This window comes from Ptychodera flava (assembly GCF_041260155.1).
Source record: "Ptychodera flava strain L36383 chromosome 23 unlocalized genomic scaffold, AS_Pfla_20210202 Scaffold_23__1_contigs__length_28996876_pilon, whole genome shotgun sequence".
NCBI lineage: Eukaryota > Metazoa > Hemichordata > Enteropneusta > Ptychoderidae > Ptychodera > Ptychodera flava.
This window is the reverse complement of record NW_027248277.1, coordinates 1,299,310-1,309,784: the sequence shown is the minus strand read 5'-3', so window position 1 is coordinate 1,309,784 and position 10,475 is coordinate 1,299,310. Positions and strand designations below refer to the sequence as shown.

The 10,475-nt window shown below is 38.7% G+C and overlaps 1 protein-coding gene across 1 annotated transcript; it reads right to left on the bottom strand.

Annotated features, from left to right (window-relative positions):
• Nucleotides 1-1,738: 1,738 nt before the first annotated feature.
• Nucleotides 1,739-8,118, bottom strand: LOC139123555 (uncharacterized). Its single transcript, XM_070689728.1, has 3 exons — nucleotides 8,003-8,118; nucleotides 4,440-4,562; nucleotides 1,739-2,803 (listed from the first exon to the last, which is right to left on the bottom strand). The coding sequence occupies exons 1-3, from the start codon at nucleotides 8,109-8,111 to the stop codon at nucleotides 2,361-2,363; spliced, it is 675 nt and encodes a 224-aa protein (XP_070545829.1). The 5' UTR covers nucleotides 8,112-8,118; the 3' UTR covers nucleotides 1,739-2,360.
• Nucleotides 8,119-10,475: the final 2,357 nt, after the last annotated feature.

The window sequence follows — 10,475 nt, the reverse complement described above, 5'->3', positions numbered from 1 at the left end:
ACGGACGTCCCAATTTCTGCGAATCTTGCCGTATTCTGATAAATGAATATGGAGAGCTATTTCTCATGTTCCGATTGTTATCCTGCATAGCTCTAGTGATTCCGGTTTCTTACGTGCCCTGCGAACGGGGATTCAGTTTCCAAAACAGTGTTGAGTGTACTCACCGCACGACGTAATCAACTGGGCGATGAGAATGCCGATAATCTGATGCGTCACACTATGGAAGGGCCATCGGTTGCAGACTTTCGTTTTGACCGAGCAATAAAAATTTTCACTGTGCGAGACGATAGAAACCCCGTTATATTCTAGAGATACCTGTTTGAATTTTCACTTCACATGCAAATAGAAACTTCTCTTTGATATGATTTTCAAGTTTTACGACTGTTAGTTACGGTGTTACCGGTAGTTACAATACAAGAACTACGCGCTTTCACTGCAGTGTATGACGACGCATGATGTGTTATCACAGTTCACTGTTTTGTGTATTTTTCATTCAGACTTGTTTCTCTGTATGATCAAGATTTCATGATGTTACATTTATTAAAAACGTCTCAATTATCGTGAAAAATTATTTCCTGTGTCAACCAAAATTAATTTGCCTCATTTTCGCCCTGGGTTGAATGCGGAAGTGGCGGCTGTTACGCATTCACATGACGACATACGCATTTTTGCCAACCCTTTGCGTACGTGAAATGCATTGAAAAAAAATTGACCGCGAACACTGGTGGTACAGGGGAGTTAGTTTTTAGAACTATACAGTTTCTGCATATGTACAGGTAGTGCTAGCCAACTTACCTTAAGCCATCCCATGTGGTATAGAGGAGTTAGTTTCAGAATTAATCATTTCCACTCTTTCCCATTCACCAAGCTTATGTTTTTTTAAACAATTACATTAGGAAAAGGAAACTTTCTTGAAACAACCAAGTGAACGATATTATTCTACTGTTTGTTTTTGCTAAAAAAACACTAGTAGAATTGCCATGTAGAGCTCTAAAACTAAATTCACAGGAAAGTCATAGCTTGAGAAAGACGTAGTTTCTCAGATATGTCTTACATGTAAAGTGTGTTTTCCTTTTACAAGTCCAGATTGAGCTTTTCAAGATATGATATGCAGTGCAGTGCAGACAACAGATTTTGTAATGAACTTTACACTCAGAAAATGCACAAATTTGTATATTCTTATGCCAAATGATAAAGTAGTGATTCTGATACCATAGCATTAATGAAGGCAACCATAAAGCTAAATATTGAATTTTAAAGATATATTACACCAGTGGATCAGAAACAGTGTTTCAAGAAACATAAGCAACCCAAAAATTTTGCTTACACAAATTTAATCATTTTAACAAACCTAAATGAGAAATAAAAATATAATTTAGTTTATATTAGAGTTTCTTCAAAACATAGTTTTGAAGAAAATTAAGCAAAACTTGGGGAAAAAAATTCCCTTAAACTTAAAATTGCCATCTAAATACTCTCAAAAGCATTTCAAAACCCACCCTATACCAGGACACAAACAAATACCTGGGGTATGTTCAAATCCCCACCATGCAAACATGTATTACGTCTACATTGTTACATTGTAGCAAAAATACAGAATAAATGACACACAGTTTAATAATAATATTGTAGTACTAGTAGTTCAGGATATTAGCAATGTCATGTTTTGAGATATCTGAACTTTTATGAAATGAATGGAACTCTTAGGAATTAAACCAACAATTTGCATCTTTACCCACCTTCCTTTGCCACGGAATTATCATCATCTTTGTCAGATAGAAACGCGTGCTGTCCGTGTGTCTCATCACCATCTGACTCTCTATGATCTCCATTCTCTTCCAACTCTTCATTGCTGTCATCCATTTCAACATTTTCATCTCTCTGGTCTTGGATGCCAGTATCTTGCACTACGCTGTTTGCTTCACTCTGTTTGTCTCCATGTATTCCCTGTGTACCATCCTCACCTCTTTCTGTAGCAGTTTTCAAACATGTGTACACTTCCCCAACATTGTCATCAAAACCAATGCTGTCAGCTGTACTGTTAGCACAGATGCCGTCTGTACTTGAATGTGAATCGGTTTCATTTTTAATAGATTGAATGCATTGATTTGCACTCATTGTCTTTCCTTCTACCTGGTTACTAAACTGTTCTGCTGAGTATCTTTCAAATCCACTCTCATCGCTATCGTTTTCCTCTTTCACAGTTACTCCAATCTGTGGTATTGTACCATTTAGTTGATTGCTGTCTTGGTGAGATGACAGTGAAGGCTGGGATGACTGGAAATCCATGTCATCTTCTGTGTATAAATGATTTGTGTCATTCTCTCTTCTTTGCTGAGTGACATAATCGTATCGTTGCGTTAGGTGTCTAGGAACCATAAATGTTGCATCAAAACGGTCAAAAAGTTATTAACAGTTGGTTCTAATGTATTCTTTTTCACGGATGTACGTCTGCATTGTGTGGAACCAACAAAGAATCTACCATGGGCTTGGGCATTACGCTGAAGTTTGCACAGAATATCAGTTTCTGTCAGGAGATGGTTATCAGTCACTGATCCTAATAACTGATTGACTTCGATAATCCCACATGGATAGGGTACACTGGGTGATTCAGTTGTGCTACCATGTGATGTCATCAATTCAGGTGTGGTCGGCTGTGATGTCATCAATTCAGGTGCGGTGGGTTGTGATGTCATCAATTCAGGTCTGGAAGGCTGTGATGTCGTCACTCTTTGGCTGCTATTGACTGCCAGCCTTATAATGCGCCCACTTTGACACAAGTAGTTTACCAACAGTGTCATATCTGTAACAGAGCAATGTATGAATCATTTACATTTACTTTCAGCAAATGGACACAAAGCAGGTAATAGGAACTTGAACAACTGCTAAATTGCTGAATTGAAGTTTCAATTCTGGGAAGGAAGAAAAAGTTGAAAAACTGACTTTAGTTTGAGCAGAAATTAGTAGAATCCTCCTTGATTCCATTCTCTGATGACAACTCAGCAACTGCACCAATGGGCTGCTATTAGATAAGGCATGCGCAAAGGACTATGGGATTAGCTGTCACATTCTACAATCACACAATTTCTGCCACAACATTAAATTAATTTGAGGTACTAGTAAAATTAATTCTAGCTATGTTAGTTTGGCATGTTAAATTGAATAGAAAATGGAAAATTATTTTGATATACTGATAAAATTAATTCTAGACTACACAAAATTAATTCCAAAACATAAAATTAATTTTAACAGATTATTTCCATGAAAATAGAAAATGAATTCAAGATATCAGTAAAAATTAATTTTTTTCTACATAACATTAATTCCAGCATGTTACAGTAATTAATTTAAAATATGTTTAATCATATCAAGGAATATACAAAAATTAATTGACAGTACTAGTAAAATTAGTTTGAGACTACATAAAATGATTGTAACACATTAAAACTTATGTAAAATAATTTTGACCAGAACAGATCTCTAGATTTCTGTGTTTTCCATGAAGTAGAGTAGTATTAAAATGACTGATATTTTGGCTGATTTTGATGATTGATTTTTAATCTTTGTAGTACTGCCATTCCTACAAAGGCTATGATCTGCAAGTTTTGGTAAGCTGAGAGCTGGTTTTTATTGGGTACAAATGTATTGCCATTCTTGGATTGTTTAATATGTTTACTTGGGCACTGATCATGCAAAAAATGTAATAAAAATATCAGTGTTGAATATAATTTTCAAACAGTCTTACTACATGCAAAACAAACTGAAAATCTTTCAGACTGCACCAGATTGCACTATTGAAGAATCATTTTCTCAAAAGTTATTATGTGAGAGGAGGGGACACCCCCCCCTCTCGCACTGTCCTCCTGGGATATTCTATGTACATGTATGTCATTTTCAAATGTTTTCTCTGGTGCAATCAAATTGAAAACACGTCTCAGATTGTACTGGATTGCAGTATTTCACACATCAATGTTTTACATTTTTTTTGATTCAAGAGGGGAACATTTCATGCTTTGCCCCTCGGCCCCTTGCCCATCCCCCCTAGTGAAAACCCTCTATTAATGTGCTGGGCGATTTTGAACGTTCTCATCTATTCAACCTAAAACCAAAACCAAATTCTTTGCAGACCAGATCCAGAGAGCACAGAAATGTGAACTGCTGGAGGATACTTGGCTATTTGTCTTGTTTCTCTCCTTGCAGGTTTTTCTTATTTTATCAAAGAAAGAAATTGCATTTGGGAGTGGTTGGGTCATGACAGAGGTTGCACAAACTTTCAGCTTATCAGAGGCTGTTTGTCTGTCAGCAGCCATCTTGAAATCAGTGACTATGCAGGTACATATCCCACAGTCCTCTTCTCTAGGATGAAGCCCAGTTCTCATAACTACATGTATTAAACTTGTCAATAGCAACATTAGTGTTTGTGGAAGAAAAGAACTCACCTTTCTCAGAGAGATTTCCATTGAGCACTCCACGATATAATTTCTGCGTTGACTTTTGAAACCATTCTCCAATTATCTCCTGTTTATTGCCTTTAGTAAGAGTGGTCCACATTTTCTTACATTCTGAAAACAGACAATATTATGATTCAGCACAGACAGCATAGAAACTACTGCCCATGGTATAATATGACAGAACCCCATGGCCGGTGAGTGCAAGCGCGCCGTACTAGCGGTATTTGCAGAGTGCTGCGGTGTATTCAGCGGCAGTCCTTTCACGAGCGTCGCTCGTGAAAGGACAGCCGAATACACCGCAGCACGAGTGCAAATACCGCTAGTACGGCGCGCTTGCACTCACAGGCCATGGGGTTCTGTTATTATTACATATGTTCTGTCTTTTATTTGCATCATTTATCGAGAGAATCGACGATTAGTCAAGCGTACTACTTGTCTGTCAAAGCTTCAGGGCGACCCTGCGGAGTTATATAACATTGACATCACTGTAATGAGGCATTGAATCAGCTTTCACTTTTCATTGGTCAACGCCGCCACACCCTCTATTTTGATTGGCTAAACTATTGTTTACTTGTTTATCAAGGATGACGTAAAAGGAACGTCAAAGGGTTCGAACTTCGAAGTCTGCTTGCAATCGCTCACACGTACACATACATAGCAACATGCCATAGATAAACGAAGAGAATTTGAACATGGAAGCGAACGCTTTTGATGTTTTTACATGTTGAGCTCGAATTCTTCTGAATGATCGATACAAATAACAGTTTGAAGATTTTTACGGGAAATTTAAGAGTAAGATACGGCAAATGTAACTTGTCGAACGATCAAATTTCAGTGTTTTACCGTGGCACACAAGCGCTCACTGTTATCAGTAGCATGTAGCAGGACACACAAGCACAGAATATAAACTGCATGCAAAAGTGACATTCTATTGTAAACAGGGAATATCCGCGCCGGTGAGAAAACTACAGGCAAAAACGACTCTGAAAATGTTAACTATTTAATTGGCTCCGCTGTGCCCGCAGTTACGTGTGTTTCGATGTATGATGGCCGCCGTGGTATGGGGGGTAGGGCCGTCACTGTGCATTCATGGAGCTAGAAACGGACGTCGCCCGTTGTCAATGTTTTTGCTTCGCTGACAAACAAACTGCTCTTCCGGATACTAAAAATCATCCTCACACTATAATCAGTACATGCAATTTTCTTTGTCATAGTTTTAATCTGTAATGTCATGCCTTTTACTATAACGAGCATCGAACAAAAGTGAAATGAAATCTTGTAGACGGCATTTTTTGTGTTTACAAACAAAAATAGTTCCGGGTCAAAGTTGGTAAATACTCATTAACATAAAGGTATGGCATAATGTTTTTGGTATTGCACTGCAGTGCAAATACCGGTAGTACGCGCGCGCTTCGATGCAAGTAAACTGTGGTACATATGTAATAATAGCTATATCTTTACAGCAGAAGAAATTCTCATGCATTACTGGCACAGCTGAATAAAAATGTTTGTCTAGAACTGGCACACTAAAAGGGTTTGTCTAGTAGCATCATATTGTTTCTGGTAAAGATTATATCCTGAAAGTAGCATTGGAAATTCAATGGTAGTAATAACAGATACCAATCCTTTGACCTTGTTCAGTTAGCTTTCTTAAAGGCGGAGCCTCCCTTTAAAAGGGCGCGAAGAAATGGCGGCATTCATTGTGTAAGTGGACGCCAAACAGGCAGTGCGCGGGCACACGCCGCAAAAACCCAGACAGACTGCCAAATGGTCAGCGCTTTATCAGCCTTCCCTATACAGCTCCACTGAACTTGACAATTTATTGTGAAAGACAGAGGTGCATAGAACATTGTGGCCGAATGAACAGATTTCTCACATTTTGTACACATTTCAAAACAGACCATGCTTTCTAGTCATTTGGACCCCTGGTCATTTGGACCCAAGTCAATTGGACCCCTGGGCAATTGGACCCAAGTCAATTGGACCCCCAACCCAAGTCAATTGGACCCCCAACCCAAGTCAATTGGACCCTAAAGAAATCATACTTATCTGTCTAACTAATCTCCCCTAACAATATTTTTCAGTCTTCTTACAGGGAAATCTGCACGTCTGAGACAACCAAACGCTGGAAGAAGCTGCCGGTGAACGCTGTAGAATACAATAAAATTGAATAGAACACACTGATAGTAAATGCTTTCACACGTTCACACACATACACACACAACACGGAGTGTGTATTAGGCGGCGACGGGTGACATTACAAACACAGTGTGTGATGTCACACTTTACGAGAACTAAATACAGTGTGTATGGGGCGGCGACACGTTCCTGCAACAAACACGGTGCGTACAAGGCGGCGGTGTCACAAACACGCTGCATATTAAGGCGGCAGAGGCCAGCTTAGACGGGTTGCTCAAAGAAATCGATTACTAGCGACATCGCCCCCTTGTATCTATTTCATAGCTACATTGGCGACTTTTGTCTTGATTTGCTACAAGCGCTGGGTCTACTTGACCCCGCGTCGGTGAATGCAAACATGCCTTCATTATTGTGTCGAGTTTTTTTTTCTCATCAGGAAGATAGAACGCAATAAATATAAATTTGCCACGTTGTCAAATAGTGGTGTCATTTTATTGCTTTTGTTAGTTTCCCATGAGAAAATAATAAATTGAATTTATTATTTGACCCGACGAGGTTGGTATGATGTGACAAACTTTTAACAGAAATTTTGATACTTTTTCTTGATCAGTAATGATATGCATGTCTCGCTGAACTTGTTTGACCCCAGAACAGACGTCCCATATCCAAATTTCCTCAGTTTCTTTAAAAAAACACCGGCCCCCCGGTTTAATACAAATGGGTTTTTTTTCACGTGCATAATTGTATACATCGTGTCTATGATTTTTGACGCAGCCAACAAATAAATTATAATCAATGTCGCCTGTTTTCTTTCTCTATACATTGTAAATACTACTATTTCACTCAAATATGAAGTTAACAGTAGACAGAATGTGAACGTCAAACGAAACATGTACCGCATTAAATTAGAATCTTCCATGTTCTAAACCAGTGTCAAATCACGGTCACTCTACAATCCCAACGAGTCGTAAAAATCACGAAGACACACCAGAAGTTCCGTGACCTTTTCGTGAACTCTGCTGATCTGGCCCAAACATCGCGTACAGTTTTCTCGCTTTCCCTTGTTCACTGGATATGTGAATCGAAAAGGGCGTGAATACCAACTGAAATAAAAAGGCATGAATGCTTTGGCAAAATAATAATGAAGGAGATTTATAGTGAAATAAAATGAAATCTATGGTAGCCAACTTGATTCACGAGAGGTAGTAGAGGGCTCCTACTACATGTACTACCTCCATGGTTTTGCAGTAAATATGTAGCATTTCACATCAACGCGCCTGGTCCAGTGGGGTGCGCTTATTTTCACCTCTACAGGGCCATCGGCATTGTAGCGCTACTGGTGAGCGAAGTCACAAAAACCAAATTCACCGACCGCCTCACCGCAGCGCTACAATTTTACAGCTAGGGATTACCTTGTGGCGTGCATATTGTCTTCAGGTCAGCCTTCGGAAGTGTGGGGGATTCCACCGCACTTGATGGCATTGGCAGCAGTACTTCTTTGGCGGCAGTGGACGCCAACATACGGGAACTTGATCGTTCTCCGTGGTCTTTTCCCCTAAACGATGACACCACACTTGGACTGTCCATTTTGTGAATCTCTGCAGGTTTTTTGCGATCACAGTGAGTGTACCGTGGAAAGACTAAAGTGGCCTGGAGGCTGGACTTCTCGAATACGAGTAATCCGTGCAATGCACTTTGACCCTATTATGACGAGGTGCGTTGTGGGAGAGTTTGAAAGTCTTGCAGTGTCCTGGGCGTTGAGGGCGCACGATGCTCACTGCTCGTTACGTACGTTTTTTTTAAACATCATCACCAGAAAAATATACAATAGCTAGTAATAATTTTATCTGGATGTTTTTTGGTCTGTTTGTCATGTTCTGCTGATTTGATTTTTTGTTTAATGTCCTGTCCGTCTTTTGTTTTATTTAGTTATTTATATACTTTGTATTTGTTATATTTTATTTCAAACAAACCCGTTATTGGGGCAACCTGTTAGCTCGTGAGTAAATAAATAACTATTTTTTTTAAAGATTGTAAGGGACTGGACGTAAATTAGCAGGGGGGGAGGGCCGGGGGGATTTGGGGGAGGGTCACAAATTTTTGAGCCTCTGTTTGGGGGAGGGTCACAATTTTTTGAGCTCCTCTAAGGGGGAGGGTCACAAATTTTTGGGCTTGTTGTCGGTGCACTAAAGTAGAAAGCAAATTGTTTGTATGGACAATTATGCTCACATGACATCACTCGCACTCTGCCTCTTACTTTCTATTAAGTGCTCATTCCCAACTCTCTGTGTATCTCTTCCCCACCATTATCTTAAATAGGATTGTCTCTCTTGTTGCTATTCTTATCGCCATTAAGTTTATAGCAAATCCAATCTATTGTTCCGCAGCCAACCCGTGGCATTCTGGCTGCCCAGTGTACATGTAGTGTGTTTCGACATTGGACAGTGTTTTTGCTAAGATTGGGGAACATTGGGAACCCTGGTAAAATTTATGTTGTCTGCTAGTATGACTGCCCTGATATACCAAGGCTAACCCTGGTAAAATGACCGGGGAACCCCGGTAACATTTACCTAGGTACCGCCCTTAACAAAAACACTGCTGGATATTACCACAATATCTTACATTGTTCCACTGATGTAGTCAATCTTGAACCTAACTATTTGACAATATTATTTATCATTCCACTTTTTGTTGATCAACAAAAGTTTCCTCTCTTTCATAAGCCACTTCCCTTTAAAGTATAAGGCCAAGCTCCACCCTGCATCAGTCACTTTTTAGGTTCATGAATTTTAGTTTTTAGAGATACTATTGTTTGAAATTAAGAGTAAGCTTTGGTGTGATGATTAATAATTTTGATTCCAGATAAGTGATTTTAGTATACTTAAATATTTAGGTACAGTCATCTGATTGGTATGGCTACTTGTGGCATTTTTCAAGTTTATATTGGCTTTACCACGTGGGTACTATCTTTGGAATGGATAGCGTTCATTTGTGTTGTGAAGGGAGGATATATGACATTTGTTGAAATTTAATGTGGGTAATTTATACATTGAATCAGCCATGTTGATCACGTATTCAGATTGAACTTGATTAAATATGGTGAAATCCCAATGTCCTTTCAGAATATGAAGACTTGATTGATCATGAAATAGTTTTTGCCACTTCTGTGTCAAATCAGGATCAGTCTATCCTCTATTATCTAGGCTGCTTTCTGTGATATGTTTAAAATGCAAAGAAACAAGGCACAAAAATAACAAAGTATTGTCAATGTTAAAACACCATAATTTCACACTATAGCATTCAATCCATGACCATACTTTGAATTGTTTGCTTAAATTATTGTTTGAATAGGCATAGCCTTTCTGTTGACCTTTCCCCACATGACCAAAACTTCTAATTGTCTACTGGAACACAATAGTACATTTTGTAAAACTGGATTTGATATGAGTGCAATGAGCACATGTACAGGTATTTTCAGTTCTCTGACTACACAGGTCTATCAGGAATATTATAAATCCAGTGAATAATGGGGTCATGCACACATGTAGTTCTATATCTGTACCAGGAACACATTTTAAACATACATTGTACTTTCCTATATTTCCTCCCCATGTAGAGATTGAACTGCTCAATACATTGTACATGACCATATATCATTGTTATGGAGATCAGTGTCAGGTTGTGTTTCTGGTATTCCCTCAATTGTTAATGTGATACATTCCAAAATTATGAATTTCACTGATATTTTGATAAATATTAAATTATAATTCCTTAGAAAAAATGGCAGGCACATGCATGTGCATTAATATAAAAGAAAACATTTGAAGAGCATTACTTATCACAATCACTCTTAATGGAGTATAAGTGTGCTCTATTCCATTATGA

What these genes read in the sequence shown, in the direction of transcription:
- LOC139123555 (XM_070689728.1), bottom strand. Translation starts at nt 8,111, where the DNA reads ATGTTGGCGTCCACTGCCGCCAAAGAAGTACTGCTGCCAATGCCATCA. An exon ending in GACAATATGCACGCCACAAG is followed by an intron (nt 4,563 to 8,002) that starts GTAATCCCTAGC and finishes GTCTGTTTTCAG; the next exon opens with AATGTAAGAAAATGTGGACC. An exon ending in TGGAAATCTCTCTGAGAAAG is followed by an intron (nt 2,804 to 4,439) that starts GTGAGTTCTTTT and finishes GCTCTGTTACAG; the next exon opens with ATATGACACTGTTGGTAAAC.